The sequence below is a fragment of the Manis pentadactyla genome, chromosome 1 (assembly GCF_030020395.1).
Source record: "Manis pentadactyla isolate mManPen7 chromosome 1, mManPen7.hap1, whole genome shotgun sequence".
NCBI classification, from domain to species: domain Eukaryota; kingdom Metazoa; phylum Chordata; class Mammalia; order Pholidota; family Manidae; genus Manis; species Manis pentadactyla.
Window position 1 is genome coordinate 168,465,018 of NC_080019.1, and position 19,390 is coordinate 168,484,407.

At 37.1% G+C, this 19,390-nt stretch overlaps 1 protein-coding gene across 1 annotated transcript in view; it reads right to left on the reverse strand.

Moving 5' to 3' along the window:
* The window catches only part of SLC9C1 (solute carrier family 9 member C1), a 111,830-nt gene extending 94,949 nt beyond the window's left edge, over positions 1–16,881 (reverse strand). The window contains exons 1-5 of the mRNA XM_057488618.1: positions 16,733–16,881; positions 15,458–15,558; positions 6,518–6,646; positions 3,067–3,232; positions 304–432 (exon numbers count right to left, since the gene is read on the reverse strand). Coding sequence (XP_057344601.1) covers positions 304–432; positions 3,067–3,232; positions 6,518–6,646; positions 15,458–15,558; positions 16,733–16,796 — 589 coding nt within the window. The 5' untranslated portion in view covers positions 16,797–16,881. The remainder of the gene's footprint in view (positions 1–303; positions 433–3,066; positions 3,233–6,517; positions 6,647–15,457; positions 15,559–16,732) is intronic.
* Positions 16,882–19,390: the final 2,509 nt, after the last annotated feature.

Sequence of the window (19,390 nt, forward strand, 5' to 3'; positions counted from 1 at the left end):
TTCAATCCATAGAAAACAACATCTCTCATTCTTGGTACCAAGCACTCTGGCTCAGCCTAGGCCTGTGGAACGTTGCTCCTATAAATATCCTCAGGAAAAAATCTCTAACCAGCCACACAACAAAACCATAACTAATGTTAAATAAGGGATGTGTGATAGTGCTTTGTAAAGGATGCATTACTATACTAATACAATTATGTTTGTACAAGCAAAATTTATGGTAAGATATTACAAAATCCATGTCAGCTTTTAGAAAATACAGGATTCTGATTTCAGGAAATTAAGGAAGAAATAGTTCCTTACCTAAGGAAAAGTTCATTTGCCTTTGCTGGCCAGAGTTAAGATCTAACACACTGGTAAACATAATTAAAGACATTACAGAGGTCATCAGACTTTCCCCATTAATTAAATTGATGAGGCTTCTAGAAAGACCTATGGAAGGGAAAAATATTTTTTTCAGGTAGGAAAAATTTCATTAATATTAAAGAATAAAATTTTATTATTAAGTAGAAGGATATCCTTAGCTATGGGTTTATATAACATACTCTTGCCACATACTTAAATAAACTTTGGTCATGTTTGAAAATTCCCTTCAAGGAAATTTAATTATATATAAACCCTAAGTTAAGTCTAGAGCATCATAATTAGGTACCAAGTTAATTGTAGTTGATTATGGTTTATATATGTGAGATAATCAACTAGAGCTCTCATTCTTTATTTTAAAGCACAGATGAAAACAAGAAAATCATTTTTTTTAATTCAGTGATTTGGCCTATATAAATATATACATCATGTGTTTAAGGCAAGACAAAAAATGATGATGTAGCAATAAAGTAAATTCATAAAACAAAGCTTTATAACATAGTACCTAAGGGAAGTATTAAGGCAATTGTCCAGATAATCTCACTAAAATTAGATGTTGTCTAACTTTCCCATAGATTCCTTTCAAGGTTTTAGAAATAAAGCTGCATGAATGGCAAGACCCTCATATGATTGACTTCTATCCTGATTTTCCTCCATTGATGATGATATTCTGAGTTTAAATATCCATCAATTATCCTTTTCTTTGCTATGAAATATACCTGTAATGGCAAAACTGTAACTATGACCATCTTCAATGATTTCCTAAATGTCCATAAGAAGGAAATAATACTACATGGGAAAAGCCTTTCTTGTGAAACATCCACTCTATATGTAGTTGATCACAACCTAATACAGTAAGTAGGCTGTTGAATGAGAAGAAACGCCAGGGTTGTCCTGTTCCTATGGAAGCTTGATTGCCTTGAGAATCTAATTCTTCACCTCTCTCTACATCCATGTCCTTTGCTATAAGGTTTTGCAGTTTCTAAAGAGATCCATCTGTTTTGTTATGACTAAATACTAGTAGAGGCTTGAGAAAGATTTCTGCTTCCCCTCTTGGACACTTTCTACCATCAAGGCAGAATTCCCTTACTATCCTACTGGAGGAATGTGAGAAATATGTGGGATAAAGGTCGGTCTTCCCAGTTGAGGCCATCCTAGATTATTTAGCCCCCAGCTGACCCTCCAGCTGACTGTTGATTCACTAATGAGCCCTGCCAAGGTCAGCAGAGCTTAGCTCATATCATCAGAAAACTGTCACACTCAAGAGAAATAATAATTGTTTTAAGCCACTATGTTTTCTCTTACTCAGTTGTTAAAACTCTTCAGTTGTTTCTTATTCAGAAAAAACTGATATTGTTGTATAATTGTTCCATTTTAGAAAATGGAGCTATAACAAAATGTGAATATTTGGAGATAAATAAACAGACATGGGGGCGTAAGAGTAGTCAGCAGACCATAAAAAGCTAGGGACAATGTGAATGTATTCATGTACTCTACTCATAGGCCTAGGCAAATTTTTTCTGAGGATAAAAAAAAAATTTTGCTTTGTAAATTCAGACAAAAATGTTGCCAAGAGAAACATACTTTACTTTTACAAAGTTTTTTAAAAGATGAAAAGTAATGAGGAAACAAAAACTTCAAGAGTAATGGCAAGACGGACAAAAATTTATGAGACTAACCCAAAGTCAAGAGAAGTATGGAATGCTCTGAGGTAGCATAGAAACTCCCCACAATCTTCTGAGCAGGAAATGGGTTGGCAATGACATAATCCCATGGAGGCATGTTGGATGATAGATATTGGCATTTCCTTCTTCTAAAATCTTTGTCTCATAATCTTAATCTCCTTGTTTTGAAGACTTGGCTTTCCTTTATGCATAATAGGTCCACTTGATGTGTCTCTCCTATTTCTACTTGTCTAAGGCAGTTCTTTGTCCTTTTAACTGGACAAAAACTAAAAGTGTGTGTGTGTGTGTGTGTGTGTGTGTTTGCATGCACATGTGTATGTGTGTGCCCTATTAGAATTCTATTTTAAGAATTCGAATTCTATTTCTAGTTCTCATTATTAAGAAGTGGTTGAGGGAAAACTAAGTTATTGTTTTTCTTGAATGAGAGCAATAGATTTGGAAAAACAATGTTTTAGATTCTTTTTTTTTTTGAGTTTTTGTCCTAAAATAGTGTACACGGAAAACACTGTGTAATTAGTGATTTTATTGTGTTTTTTTTCAGATTTTTAGTCCTAATAGTGGCAGTGATTCCCAAGGCAATATTTTTTAAACAAATGGCTTTATCCTACTGACAGTATTTTCAAGGAAAAGAGGTGTTGGGCAATAGAAATGTCACCACAATGCATATGTAATATTGTAATGCCCCCAGAACTATTCTGTTGGCTCAAGGTAGGAGCAAATATAAAGTCAAGGATTTCAAATAACCCCTTAGCCTATTACACAATTAGATGTAAGACTTTAATATATATGTATATATATATATGTATATGTATACACACACACACACACAGTAATCCCATCACTGGCATTTCATTCTGTTCTAAGCATCACCAACCCAAATTTCTATGCTCAACCCCCATTGCCCCAGTACCCAACTTCACATAGTGAAAAGCTACAGTGAACAAAAGATCTTAAAATCAGACAAGTTAAATATAGAATATGCTATTTTAAATGTAGAAAAAGAGAAAAATAGACATACCAAGGTCTCTTACAGCAATTGCAGTCAGCGTGGGATCTGAACTCACAAGGATAGATGAAAATAATAACCATGGGATGGTTTTCAAAAGTAATTGATTCACAGATGTCAGATACCAAAGAACTAAAATATAATTCATCAGAAAGCCAGGAATTGTAATTAAAAGTATCTGAAAAGAAATTTTACAGATAGAAAAATCAGACTGTCTTTGTATTTCATTTTTTAAAGCATGTTATCAGGATTATTAGAGGTGTAGAATCACAGTCCATCAAAGGGAAATTTTTAATTATCTTATTTAATAGTTATGTGCTTGCAACCTGGAAATAAGGGGCAAATATTTCAGTGAGATTCTTGGTACCTAAAGAATACCAGTTGTAGGAAATAGCATACTATTATTAAAAAGGAACTTTTAATTTTCTTATAAGGTCATTGAATATAAAATTGTATTTGTGAACATGTATACATACCTACCACACACATACATTTAGCTATGCATAAAAACTTAGACATAGGCTATTGACATAGGAAAAAAGAACACAGATTTAGAAAGAAGTTACAAAAGAGGAAAAGAAAGAAGAAAAGATAATAAAAAGTATGTAGAGAAATGGCAGAGAACTATAGAAAAGATGGGAAGGGAAATTCCGTTATTTAATAACTGAAAACTGGCCTTCTACTTTCCAACCACACTGCCTTCTACTTTCTCTTATTCTACCTATGGTGCCTATTTTGCAAGATTTCATTCCCAGATGGATTTGGGAAAATGTGGTGATTGTGCCTGAAAGTACCTATAAAATTTCAGAACTGCACCCCCATATTCACTGCAGCATTATTTACAATAGCCAAGACATAGAAGCAACCTGTGTCTATTGATAGATGAATGGATAAAGAAAATGTGATACAGATAAGCATATACATATACATACATACATACATACACGTATTCATAAAGAAATACTACTCAGCCACAAAACAGAAGGAAATTGCCATTTCCAACAATATGGAAGGACTTTGAGGATATTATACTACTGAAATAAGTCAGACAAAGAAAGATAAATACTGTAGTATTTCTTATATGTGAAATCTGACACACACATACACACACACAATGAAACAATAGGTTTCATACAGATACAAGGAACGGATTGGTGGTTGCCAGAGGCCAGGGTAGGAACTGGTGAAATGGGTGAAGGGTGTCAAAATTCCAGTTATAAAATAAATAAATCATGGGATACAACGTATAGTATGGTGACTATAGCTAATAATACTGTATTGTGTATTTAAAACTTGCTAAGAGAGCAGGTCTTAAAAGTTCTCATCTAAGGAAAAATTCCTAATTATGTGAGGTGATGGGTGTTAATGAAACTTATTTTGGCAATAATTTCAAAATATATACAAATATCAAATCATTGTGTTGTACGCCTGAAACTAGTGTGTTATGTACTAATTGTATCTCAATTAAAAAAACAAGAAAGGGTAAGGATTTATTAATGATGTTGAAAATGTTCCTACTGCCAATATTAAATGAAAAACAGCATTAAAAAAAAGTATCATAACTACACCTTATCATACATCTTTAATTATTTCTTTAGAGTTTCAGTAAGTAAGATGAAGGACATGTCATTTCAGGGCTTTCCACAGATACTACTAAACTGCCGTCCAAAAGGGTTCCAACAAATACAACTATCAGCAGTGTACCAGTCACTCCTGTTTAAAACAATTCTCCAGAGAAGTAAAATCAAATGGTACCCCCAGGTTCCTGTCTTAGTTTTGCTACATCAGGAAAGTCACACAACACATTTTCCTAATGAAAAAGCACAGGTTCTCATTCCCTCACTTAGTGCATGTTTATTTGCCACACGAGGCATTGTGATAGCACCGGGAAGGTGCAAAACCAAGCCAATTAAAAAAAAAAAGAATTCAGAACTAAAATATTAACAGCTGTCTTCCTGATTATTTTCCTCTTTCATCTGTGCAAGGACAATCATGCAGAATGGGCTGAGGAAGGAGCACTGGACATTGATTCAAGAGGCCCTGGTGCTAGTGTTGAGCGGTTTTGGTTATGTCACTTAGTCATATGCCTCTAACCCAATCTTAGACGTGGCAGAACAGTGATTGAATGTTTACATGGCATTACTGAGGCCGGCATACTGACAGGGAGTCTTTGGTGGCTAAAGCTTGATGACAGCATCAGGATGGTGAAAGAAAGTCAAGATTCCCTCGATAATTTACCTCCAGTGTGGCTGAGTTCTCACTGTAAGGTTTCGTGGTCAGCAGAGTTGTATTACTAACTCCTGTTCAATAGAATAAATTTAAATGAGGCTTTGAGAAGAGAGGATTGAGGGTCAGGAGGCCTAAATTCTTGTTCTTCCACCAGGTAGATATGGATACCCTCCAAAAATTACATGTGTATTTTTTGCAAAAGTGGCTGTAGTGCCTCTGCTTCCTGAATCCACACCACTGAGTAGCTGACTCCCATGCTGACTTTGGGCCCATCATGTAATTTGCTTAAAGGAACAAGAGCAAACATAATGCAAAGACTTAAAAAGTTCTGGCAAATTTGAGCTTGAGACTCTGCAACTTCATGTGAAGAAGCCTGGAATAACCCCCTACGTGGGTCACAGGGATACCCACAGCCCCAGCAAAACTAATATCAACCAACAGGTACATGAGGCAGGCCATGTAGCTCATTCGGTGGCCCCCCTTCCCCCAAAGGGGAACACAGTGCAGGAGACAGCCTGGCAGAGGTCACCTGAACCAGCCCCAATTACTTGTATATCTCTGTTCTTTCCAATTTCATTTCTTTTGTCTTTTGTCTGAATTCCATTTGCTTTGACTCTATTTAAGGTATAAATTATTGTAATAGTTTTCCTTCTAATGTAGTTTAGATAATGGCCTTATATTTACAAAACTCTTGATTACTTTGAAAGAAATACACTCTGTTTAAGATCTGGAGTATTTTGTCAGGGTCTTTCCTTGATGAGATCCAAATATCACATAACTAGAAAAAGATCTTAATAATTTGTGAATTGGGGTTATTGTTGGTATTCTCTGTTTTTGTTCTTTTACATGTGCTTGTGGGAAGTTTTAGAAGGTGGGTGTTTAAAACCTGACTTTATCAACAATTTCCTTTTACTGGACCTAATATATCTCAATAATAGCTCTCTTTCAGCATCTCAAAGTTAAAACTGTAACTGGCAATATGTTCTGCAAGCCAGATTTTCAGAATTACTTTTTTCCTTCCATAATTTTTTCCTGAGTCTTCAATATGCTAGACAAGTTCCAAGATATTATGTAGTCTCTAAAATATAAAGCTCAATTTACTTCTCCCACACCACATGCTTTTTCCCTGTCTTCTTTGTTTCCTAATTTGGAGCAAAATTTTAAAAAATCAAAACATAGAAAACATGCAGTAATTCATGGGTGAATAATGTTATTGAAAAAGAATACTTCTTACCTGCCAAAATAACTTGTGGAGCATGTAAATGTCCATGTCAAATGCAACATTAAAGATAATTACTGGTGTAAATATATTAAAAAATAAGTGTGGATTCATCTGTTGTATGGCATCTGTGTATCTTTGGACCTAATGATATAAAAATATGTCATTTTCTCATTTATCCATCCTTCTATTATCAGAGAACACCTGCAAGGCATTCCTATCTCTAGCAAAAGAGAAAAAGTTACATCGTGGTGTAATCAGTATTAAAGGTTTAAGTCTGCTGGATTCTAATAATTTTCCATCAGATTATTATGCAATATGGTGGATAGGTTATGCACATCTTTACACCCATTTCATTTTTCTAAAGAACAGGTATAGAAGTACATTGACATGGGTAGTGGAGACTATGTGGGAGATTTTCAGGCAAACAAGAGAAAGAGAGAGATTTCAGGTAGATAGATTAGCATGCACAAAACCCACAAAGGAGTAAACAATTCCATGAAATTTCAGAAACTACAAATAATTATCCATGGCTTACACAGAAGATGTGTGTAGAATAGCAGGAATTGAGACTGGGAAGCTAATGCAGTTCATGAAATAATTAATGAATGGTGTTTATTATAAAATAAGCAGTTGATATTTGTAAATCCTATTATAGACATACATTCAACATTCATCCACCAAGGAAACACTGAATACCTACTGCGCTAGGTGGTATCTTCGCATTTGGGAGATGATTCTCCATGGATTTCTTGCATTTCTCCACATCTTATGAGTGGAGGCACTGATTACTTTCCTGCCAGACTGTATCTTTTAGAATATTTGTATGGCTTAACAGCTTTGAAGATCGAGCAAGTGCCTCCTTCTAGAGCCAAGGGCAGGCTCTACTATACTGCCCAGGATAATAAACATCATATCTCCCTCTGGGGCAAGAGGGCAGGTAAACTTACTGCCCTCACGAAATATTCATATTCTCTAAGCTCAGGTTTTTTCTTCTATAAGCAACCCATTGTGTATACAGGTTGTACCTGACCCTCTTTGCCTCTTCCTATGGTAACTGGAGCTCATGGAACAGGACAAGGAAATGCTGATACTCTGGCTTCTGCTGTGAGCAATAAAGGGCTTTTGTCTTTGGCCAAGGAGTCCCACATCTTTTTGCCAGAACTGTGAAACTGTGGCAGGCTGACTTATTAGCTTGTCAGTACAATAAAATCTTAGGCCCTTCACAGTCTTTGACATAAGGTCAAAAAGTGTCCCTTTAAAGTGTACTGACAAATAGTAAAATTAAATTTATAGAAATACTTAAAATTACATTTATGTTAAAATCATATGCTGTAAAACCTATTCATGACAAATGAAGAAGTAATCTGTTTCTGGTTCTCACCTGAATACAGCTTTTCCATAATGTTTCTTTGTTTTTGTTTTTTGGTATCATTAATCTACAGTTACATGAAGAACATTATGTTTACTAGGGTCCCCCCTTCACCAAGTCCCCCCCACAAACCCCATTACAGTCACTGTCCATCAGCATAGTAAGATGCTGTAGAATCACTTCTTATATTCTCTGTGTTGCACAGCCCTCCCCATGCCCCCCACCCAACATTATACATGCTAATCGTAATGCCCCCTTTCTTTTTCCCTGCCCTTATCCCTCCCTTCCCACCCATCCTCCCCAGTCCCTTTCCCTTTGGTAACTGTTAGTCCTTTCTTGGGTTCTGTGATTCTGCTGCTGTTTTGTTCCTCTAGTTTTTCTTTGCTCTTATACTCCACATATGAGTGAAATCATTTGGTACTTGTCTTTCTCTGCCTGGCTTACTTCACTGAGCATAATACCCTCTAGCTCCATCCATGTTGTTGCGAATGGTAGGATTTGTTTCTTTCTTATGGCTGAATAGTATTTCATTATGTATATGTACCACCTCTTCTTTACCGATTCATCTACTGATGGATACTTAGGTTGCTTCCATTTCTTGGCTATTTTAAATAATGCTGCGATAAACATAGGGGTGCATCTGTCTTTTTCAAACTGGGCTGCTGCATTCTTAGGGTAAATTCCTAGAAGTGGAATTCCTGGGTCAAACTGTATTTCTGTTTTGAGCTTTTTGAGGAACCTCCATACTGCTTTCCACAATGGTTGAACTAATTTACATTCCCACCAGCCATGTAGGAGGGTTCCCCTTTCTCCACAACCTCGTTAACATTTGTTGTTGTTTGTCTTTTGGATGGTAGTGATCCTTACTGGTGTGAGGTGATATCTCATTGTGGTTTTAATTTGCATTTCTCTGATGACTAGTGATGTGGAGCATCTTTTCATGTGTCTGTTAGCCATCTAAATTTCTTCTTTAGAGAACTGTCTATTCAGCTCCTCTGCCCATTTTTTAATTAGATTATTTGCTTTTTGTTTGTTGAGGTGCATGAGCTCTCTATATATTTTGGATGTCAACCCTTTATCGGATATGTCATTTATGAATATATTCTCCCATACTGTAGGATAACTTTTGCTCTATTGATGGTGTCCTTTGCTGTACAGAAGCTTTTCAGCTTGATATAGTCCCACTTTTTCATTTTTGCTTTTGTTTCCCTTGCCCGGGGAGATATGCTCATGAAGAAGTCACTCATGTTTATGTCCATGAGATTTTTGCCTATGTTTTTTTCTAAGAGTTTTATGGTTTCATGACTTACATTCAGGTCTTTGATCCATTTCGAATTTACTTTTGTGTATGGGGTTAGACAGTGATCCAGTTTCATTCTCCTACATGTAGCTGTCCAGTTTTGCCAGCACCATCTGTTGAAGAGCCTATGATTTCCCCATTGTATGTCCATGGCTCCTTTATCGTTTATTAATTGGCCATATATGTTTGGGTTAATGTTTGGAGTCTCTATTCTGTTCCACTGGTCTGTGGCCCTGTTCTTGTGCCAGTACCAAATTGTCTTGATTACTGTGGCTTTGCAGTAGAGCTTGAAGTTGGGGAGCAAGATTCCCCCCCACTTTATTCTTCCTTCTCAGGATTGCTTTGGCTATTCGGGGTCTTTGGTGGTTTCATATGAATTTTTGAACTATTTGTTCCAGTTCATTGAAGAATGCTGTTGGTAATTTGATAGGGATTGCATCGAATCTGTATATTGCTTTGGGCAGGATGGGCATTTTGATGATATTAATTCTTCCTAGCCAAGAGCATGGGATGAGTTTCCATTGGTTAGTATCCTCTTTAATTTCTCTGAAGAGTGTCTTATAGTTTTCAGGGTATAGGTCTTTCACTTGCTTGATTAGGTTTATTTCTACATATTTTATTCTTTTTGATGCAATTGTGAATGGAGTTGTTTTCCTGATTTCTCTTTCTATTAGTTCATTGTTAGTGTATAGGAAAGCCACAGATTTCTGTGTGCTGATTTTGTATCCTGCAACTTTGCTGAATTCTGATATTAGTTCTAGTAGTTTTGGAGTGGAGTCTTTAGGGTTTTTTATGTACAATATCATGTCATCTGCAAACAGTGACAGTTTAACTTCTTCTTTACCAATTTGGATTCCTTGTATTTCTTTATTTTGTCTAATTGCCACGGCTAGGACCTCCAGTACTATATTGAATAACAGTGGGGAGAGTGGGCATCCCTGTCTTGTTCCCGATCTCAGAGGAAAAGCTTTCAGCTTCTTGCTGTTCAGTATGATGTTGGCTGTGGGTTTATCATATATGGCTTTTATTATGTTGAGGTACTTGCCCTCTATACCCATTTTGTTGAGAGTTTTTATCATGAATGGATGTTAAATTTTGTTGAATGCTTTTTCAGCATCTATGGAGATGATCATGTGGTTTTTGTCCTTCTTTTTGTTTCTGTGGTGGATGATGTTGATGAATTTTCGAATGTTGTACCATCCCTGCATCCCTGGGATGAATCCCACTTGGTCATGGTGTACGATCCTTTTGATGTATTTTTGAATTCAGTTTGCTAATATTTTGTTGAGTATTTTTGCATCTATGTTCATCAGGGATATTGGTCTGTAGTTTTCATTTTTGGTGGGGTCTTTCCCTGGTTTTGGTATTAGGGTCATGTTGGCTTCATAGAATGAGTTTGGGAGTATTCTCTCCTCTTCTATTTTTTGGAAAACTTTAAGGAGAATGGGTACTATGTCTTCTCTGTATGTCTGATAAAATTCCAAGGTAAATCCATCTAGCCCAGGGGTTTTGCTCTTGGTTAGTTTTTTGATTACTGCTTCAATTTCGTTGCTGGTAATTGATCTGTTTAGATTTTCTGTTTCTTCCTTGGTCAGTCTTGGAAGGTTGTATATTTCTAGGAAGTTGTCCATTTCTTCTAGGTTTTCCAGCTTGTTAGTATATAGATTTTCATAGTATTCTCTAAAAATTTTGTATTTCTGTGGGGTCCGTTGTGATTTTTCCTTTGGTTTCATTGATTTTTTCTATTGTTTTATTCTTCTCAATTTTATTTATTTCTTCTCTGATCTTTATTATGTCACTCCTTCTGCTGACTTCAGGCCTCATTTGTTCTTTTTCCAGTTTCAATAATTGTGAAGTTAGACTATTCATTTGGGATTGTTCTTTCTTCTTTAAATATGCCTGGATTGCTATATACTTTCCTCTTAAGACTGCTTTCACTGTGTCACACAGAAATCGGGGCTTTGTGTTGTTGTTGTCATTTGTTTCCATATATTGCTTGATCTCTATTTTAATTTGGTCATTGATCCATTGAGTATTTAGGAGCATGTTGTTAAGCCTCCATGTGTTTGTGAGCCTTTTTGCTTTCTTTGTACAATTTATTTCTAGTTTTATACCTTTGTGGTCTGAAAAGTTGGTTGGTAGGATTTCAATCTTTTGGAATTTACTGAGGCTCTTTTTGTGGCCTAGTATGTGGTCTATTCTGGAAAATGTTCCATGTGCACTTGAGAAGAGTGTGTGCTTTTGGATGTAGAGTTCTATAGATGTCTTTTAGGTCCATCTGTTCTAGTGTGTTGTTCAGTGCCTCTGTGTCCTTACTTATTTTCTGTCTGGTGGATCTGTCCATTGGAGTGAGTGGTGTGTTGAAGTCTCCCAGAATGAATGCATTGTATTCTATTTCCTCCTTTAATTCTGTTAGTATTTGTTTCACATATGTTGTTGCTCCTGTATTGGGTGCATATATATTTATAATGGTTATATCCTCTTGTTGAACTGAGCCCTTTATCATTATGTAATATCCTCCTTTATCTTTTGTTACTTTCTTTATTTTGAAGTCTATTTTGTCTGATACTAGTACTGCAACACCTGCTTTTTTCTCCCTGTTGTTTGCATGAAATATCTTTTTCCATCCCTTGACTTTTAGTCTGTGCATATCTTTGGGTTTGAGGTGAGTCTCTTGTAAGCAGCATATAGATGGGTCTTGTTTTTTTTTTTTTTTTTGACATTACTTCATCTTTTTATTGGCTCATGAAAAAAAAGCAGAAGGATATTTTTATTGCTGCCTATTCTGCTTTACCTCAGCCCAGTTCCAGCTCTGTTCTTGGTCTATATAGGCTGAATATCAGAATGAAGCAAATTAAGGGGGAAATGAAACAAATTAAAGCAAAATACCAAGTGCACACTGGTGCAGTATTTACCTACTCTAAGGTACTGTAATGAAATCCATTCTATTACTCTGTGTCTTTGATTGGTGCATTCAGTCCATTTACATTTAGGGTGATTATTGAAAGAAATGGCTTATTGCCATTGCAGGCTTTAGGTTCATGGTTACCAAAGGTTCAAGGTTAGCTTCTTTGCTATCTTACTGTCTAACTTAACTCACTTAGTGAGCTATTATAAACACTGTCTGATGACTCCTTATTTCTCTCCCTTCTTATTCCTCCTCCTCCATTCTTCATATGTTGGGTATTTTGCTCTGTGCTCTTTTGTGTTTCCTTTGACTGCTTTTGTGGGTAGTTGATTTTATTTTTTGCCTTTAGTTAGTATTTGGTTGGTCTGCTTTATTTGCTGTGATTTTATTTTCTCTGGTGACATCTATTTAGCCTTAGGAATGCTCCCATCTAGAGCAGTCCCTCTAAAATACCCTGTAGAGGTGGTTTGTGGGAGGCAAATTCTCTCAACTTTTGCTCATCTGGGAATTGTTTAATCCCTCCTTCATATTTAAATGATAATTGTGCTGGATACAGTATCCTTGGTTCAAGGCCCTTCTGTTTCATTGCATTAAATATATCATGCCATTCTCTTCTGGCCTGTAAGGTTTCTGTTGAGAAGTCTGATGATAGCCTGATGGGTTTTCCTTTGTAGGTGACCTTTTTTCTCTCTCTAGCTGCCTTTAATATTCTGTTCTTTTCCTTAACCTTTGCCATTTTAATTATTATGTGTCTTGGTGTTGTCCTCTTTGGGTCCCTTCTGTTGAGAGTTCTGTGTGCTTCCGTGATCTGAGCAACTATTTCCTCCTCCAGTTTGGGGAAGTTTTCAGCAATTATTTCTTCAAAGACACTTTCTATCCCTTTTTCTCTCTTCTTCTTCTGGTACCCCTATAATGCGAATATTGTTCTGTTTGGATTGTTCACACCGTTCTCTTAATATTCTTTCATTCCTGGAGATCCTTTTATCTCTCTCTGTGTCAGCTTCTCTGCATTCCTGTTCTCTGATTTCTATTCCATTAACGGCCTCTTGCACCTCACCCAGTCTTCTCTGAAATCCTTCCAGAGATTGTTTTATTTCTGTATTCTCCCTTTGTTCTTGCTCCTTTAGCTCTTGCATGTTTCTCTGCAGATCCATCAGCATGGTTATGAACTTTATTTTGAATTCTTTTTTGGGGAGATTGATTAGGTCTATCTCCCCAGGCCCTCTCTCAGGGGTTGTCTGGACTATTTTGGACTGGACTAAATTCTTCTGCCTTTTTATGGTGATAGAGGTAGCTTTAGGCAGGTAGTGTGTGTGTCAGCTGGGAGAACAAAGTCCTTTCCAGCTTGCTGGTTGCCTTGCCCTTCTCCACTGCCTGTGTTGGTTACCCACACTCCTGGAGCAGCCTCCAGGTTAATCCCCTAAGCTGCTGTGGGTGGGGTCTCCGTCAGAGCAGCACAAAGCCCTGCAGGGAGTTGCAGGCCGGGTGTGCTCTCCTGCAAAAGCGGCACCCCTGCTGGGCAGCTGTGTGCCAGCAGTGGCCCTTGGGTCTGGCCCAGGCAGCTGTGAACTGGGCTGAGATTCTGGGTGGCTTCTGGGGGCACGGCTGCTCCTGGGCTGCTCCTCTGCTGCTGCTGCCAGCTCCCGTGGGCTGCACTCAGGCCCCTCTGGTGCTGCCGCAGGTGCACACGGGCCGCTCCTGGGCCAGTCGGTCACCGCTGCCACAGGCTCACGCAGCCCTCTCCCGGGCCCCTCTGGCACTGCCACCCCCAGCACGCTGCCGCCTTCCCACTACTGGGCTGGTGTGTTCGGGCCCGCGCCAGTTGGGGAAACGATTGACAGGCTACTTATCGCCGTGAGGGGCTTCAGAGCTGTGCTGCCGCCCAGTGGGTTAGGTCACCTAGAGTTCCCTGGGATTCCCAGGTGCTGGGCTGAATGTGCCGGGAAGACTTCGTTCAGCTGTGGGGTCCCTGTCCCTTTAAGACTTGCAAAAAGCACTCGCTTTTCTTTTGTCCCAGGGGCACTAGCTGCAGGGACCTGTTTGCAGGTTTTGCTTTTCCGTTTCTCTAATATCCAGCACCCCACGCACCGTGTGTCTGAGTTCCCAGTGCGGATTTCTAGAGCTGGTTGTTTAGCAGTCCTGGGCTTTCACTCCCTCCCCGCTCCAACTCCTTTCTTCCCGCCGAGGTCTGGGGTAGGGGGGCGTTCGGGTCCCGCTCGTCCACGGCTTGTATCTTACCCCCTTCATGTGATGCTGAGTTCTCACAAATGTAGATATAGCCTGTTTGTTTTACTGTATCCACTGGTGTTTCTTTTAGGAATAGTTGTATTTGTTGTATTTTCAAAAATATATATGTTTTTGGGAGGAGATTTCCCCTGAACTACTCATGCTGCCTCTTGGCTCCCCTCCTCTTCAAGAACCATAATGTTTTTTTAACATCACTGATTAAATCTATTTGGGAAAGTCAATCATTTCATACATTCTCATTCACACTCTGACTAGGGCAGATGCTGGCAAGATATGGCCCCTGGGCCAAATCTGGCTTACTGCCTGTTTTTGTAAATAAAGTCTTATTGGAAATAGCCATGCCAATTCACTTACTTATTGTCTATGGCTGCTTTTAAACTAAATGGTGGAGTTGAGCAGTTGTGATAAATCATATGGCCTGTGTATTCTGAAGTATTTACTATGTGGCTCTTAACAGAAAAAGTTTACTGCCAAATGCTGGGCTAAAGGACTATTTAATAGTGCATTCTATATTTCTTGGAGTAAGTATATTCTCTCTCCTCTAACTGAACCCAGCTGTTCCCAGCTATGTAGTAATACATGTCTGTAGTTTGCCTTGCCTTACCTCACTTTGCACTCTAGGTAAGAGGATCAATTAATTTTTCATAATATATTCTAAGCCAGGCACACTTAAAGACTAGCCTCTATTGTAATGGGAACCCTTTGAAACATTCCTAAAACAATAGAATTGGTTCAATATCAGAATTCTTTTGCTATGACAGATCTATATTAGCAGCTCAAAGTCTCTCCAGGCTTCTATCTTGTTAACCAATTTCCTGTCTAAGCTTTTGAATTCTGCTTAAACACTCATTAGCCACTCACACTCTTAGTAGCTAACATATACTCATTCTGAGTTGCCTTCCTAGTTTCGGACCCATGCTCTGTTTTGATAATGTTTAGCTATATCTCAGCTCTTTCATACCTGGTTCTTTTTTTTTTACACATCCAATCTGATGTTATCCACATCACAAGCATTTATCAACTGGCAGAACAGTAAAGAGACAAATATTTTTACAAATTTTCTTAAGCCATCTTTGCATTCATAAGTATCTAGGTATAATACAAAATACTCATATTTACTATACACACCTGGTCAGATGTAAAACTTAGTATTTCAAAACTACATCCAATTAAAAACAATATCACAGGGAGAGGAATTGGAAAGTCTTTCAAACGTAGTTTTAAAAATGCTGCAAAAAAAAAATCTTTACTGAAAGGCAGTGAAATATCACATTTATACTACTTTAATTTGATACGATTTATTAATACTGAGAACAATGAAATATTGTTCCACTACTCACTTCCTATATTCCTATAATTGAAAACCTCCCTCATACTTAGGCACACAGAACCAGTGTAATTGTTAATTTACTAGATTGCTAATCTAACTGCTTATGAAGTATCTCGTTTTGCTTAGAATCTTTAGTTAAAATTGCCAGTAATCATTGGTTCTTGGGTTACTACTAAAATACTTATAGCAGTTTTTGTATACACTATAATTCACATGTTAGTTTCTTTAGCAATCCTGCAATGAGAAGTTAATAAACAGCTAAACTTTAATGAAATCTCCTGGCTGATTCCCAAGATAATAATAGGCAGCTATAATAATTTGCCCAGTGCAAAAGACTAGCCACCTATTACTAGTTACCTACCACACATTATAAAGCCTATAATGAATATTTAATGTTCTTCAACCTTTTTCATTATTGTTATCAAAGTGCAAAAGGCAATATTCCAGTATTTTCTTCAGTTCAACATTTTGTGCTTCTTTGTTATACAATTCCAATCAGGTCAAAGAATGCAAAACAAACAAAAAAAAGAAAGTGCTTTCTTTTGACTTGACAGTGTTCACAGTGTCCTTTTCTTCTCATAAAAGCTAGGGTAATTTATCATTTTGGACAAAACCCTGCTGAGTAGTTAAAAAGTAATTGATCCATTCAGAAGACCAATCACTTGAAAATTCCTTGTCCAAGTGAAGAAAGTGGTAGGGCAACTAACTTTAAAATATGAATGAAGCTATATTTTATGATCACAGAAATAACAATAAGATCTCCCAAACCTTGATTTTCTGCCTATCTGCTTCAATTCTCCCCAATCACTTATATCTAACCATCACCTAGCAGGTAAGAAGGTGTGACTGCTTTGAACAAAACAAAGGTGAAGCATATAGATCAGATTCTACATGTCTCTTCTCAGGGGCAGACTATTGTTGGATTCATATGATTGAAACACCTTGGAATAAAGACATGAATTTAGAAACAAAATTCTAATTTTCTATTACTGCTACTTTCCTTAATTCTATATGGTGGCATTTACAAGTTATATATATCTGTAAAATAAATTCAAATAAGGAGTTATACCTACCTCCAACTGTGCAGATCAAAGACAGTATTAGAATGATTTCAGGGAGATCCTGAGAAGTGTTCATGAATATATTCCGGAGAATTTCCACCACGTTTTAATAAGTCCTTTGCTAAAAAAACTGAAATCACTGGAATTCACATTCGTCTTGTTGTTTCTCACAGACCATCCAGATCCAACATTTGTAACTCTGCAGAACTCACATAGCACCGAAGGAACGTAAGATGGGCCTTCTTGGTGGCCTTCCAATGCTTTTTAAAAAAAATCAAAAACAAAAACCCATATTTCTCCTTAATTATTTCTAATGATATCTGATATCTTAAGGCCTGCCAGAATTAGGGGAGACCCACCACCTTCTCTATGAAGCCTTCAACTCCAGTGAGATAGAAATGGTGCAATCCAAGTGATAGACACAGCCAGCCAGTGTCACTCTGTGTTCACTTATAATGCCAAGCACTACTTGGCTATTTTTCACCCTGCCTCTATCCACCTGTCTGAAAAAAGGATTTTTCATCTAACCAGTCACTGGGACCACAAGCTGGTGCAGGTTACTTATCTCTGGGAATGGACAACTAAGGAATTTGCCTCCAGCTTATCTGAGCCTCTGGAAGCATGTTCTGGCAGCTATTTCAAAATCGGAAGTGGTATGGAGGAAGAATATTCTGATCTCTTTTGTTGTCCTATCCAGACAGAAATTAATTAATAGGCCATAATAATATTCAATTACAGCCTTCCTTTATCTCATTTGGGACACTGATGGGCCAGGTTTTCTCTGTAATATATTTATATAGCAACCAACTATGTAAGAAAAATATTGAAACTGAAAGGACTTAAGACAGGGGGTTGTTACATGTTCTATCTCATTATTATTTCTTGGAAGAGGAACAGCAGAGGACATGATGTGTCCTGGTTTGAAGAAATAAATAATAGCTGCAGTCTGCCAATCCCTTCTGCTTGCCATGGTGAAGAAGGCTTACATCAGGGGTCTTAAACCTCATGCAGGGAATTCTTCCAGTTCTAGCTCATAAGAGTGGCTTAATGTTTTCTAGTGTCTGCCATTAGGATCTTGTCTGTCTGCCTTGCTAAGCAATCTATTAATTATTACTAAACTTCCTCTCATAATCCAGCAGTGTGTTTTTTCAGTTTCAAATATATAATATCTATGTTTCTTTATATGCTTTTTTCTGATTATAAAAAAATATTTTGATAGAATTAAGTGAATACGTGCTTATTGTGAAATAAGTATGTAAACAAATACTTCAAAAACAGAAAAATAAAATTATCCACTCATGTCAGCTAGTGGCTCTTATATAGTTTATTTATACAGTTGGATTCATCCTTATACAATTATGTTTTATTGTGTTTAACATGTGGTATTGTATTGCTATCTTCAAAGAGCATTATAAACACCATTTATTAAAGTTGTATGATACTAACACTAATGTATAAATGCTGGCTCTGTGGTGAGACTGCATGCATGCAAAGGGTGGTGGGCTGCTACTCACAGGGTGAAAGGCTCTGGGCAACTTATTTCAATGCTATTTGCCTCAGTTTTCCAATCTGTATAGTCTCCTAGTCTGTGCAGTTTCTCTTCCTGAGTTTATTATTTTTATTTAGAATTACCTGGGGAGCCACAATGATACTGGTCCCTGTATGTATAGTGATTTCTATTTAGATCAGTCTGGATTACAGCCTAGGTTCCCTAGGCAATTTTAAGATATACAGTAATTAAAATGACAAATATTAAGGATATAGAGAGGGTATTGAAAGCTGCTAGAGAGAAAAAAAATTGCTTATAAGGGAAACCACATGAGGTTATCAGAAGATTTCTTAGTAGAAACTTACAGGCCAGAAGGGAGAGGCATGAAATATTTAATGTATTGAAACAAGAATCCTCTACTCAGCAAGATTATCATTCTAATTTGAAGGAGAGATTAAGCATTTCCTAGAAAAATGCAGGCTGAGAGAATTTACCACCACTAAACAGGCATTACAGGATGTTAAAGGCACTTCTGTAGATGGAAAGGTTCTTAAGCCTAAATAGTTTTCACCAGTAAAAATGAACCTGCAGTAAAGATAGTAGACCAATTACCAAGCAAGCATGAAATTAAAACAAAACAAAACAAAGCAAAAGTAGTAAAACCAACTATACACAAAATCAGTCCAGGGATACACAGAAAATGAAGACTATGACAGCTAATATATAAAGTATGGAGGAGGAAGAAGAATATAAAAGGAAGTACTTTAAGACTGTGTTTGAAATAGAGTGATCCTGAGCTTAATATAGACTGTTAAATAGTTAGGAAACTATTCATGAACCTTATGGTAACCACAAACCTAAAGCCTATAACAGATACACAAAACAATTAAAAGAGAGAAATCCAATCACAGCACTAAAGAAAACCATCAAATAACAAGAGTATAAGAGAGGAAGAAAGGAACAGAGGGGAACTACAAAAACAATATAAGACAATAAAATGGCAATAAGTACATGCCTATCAATAGTTACCTTAAATGTAAAAGGACTGAATGCACGAAATCAAAAGATATAGGGTGGCAGAATGGATAAACAAACAAGTCTATATGCTACCTACAAGAGACTTATTTCAGACCCAAAGATATACACAGACTGCAAGTGAAGGGATGGAAAAAGATATTTCA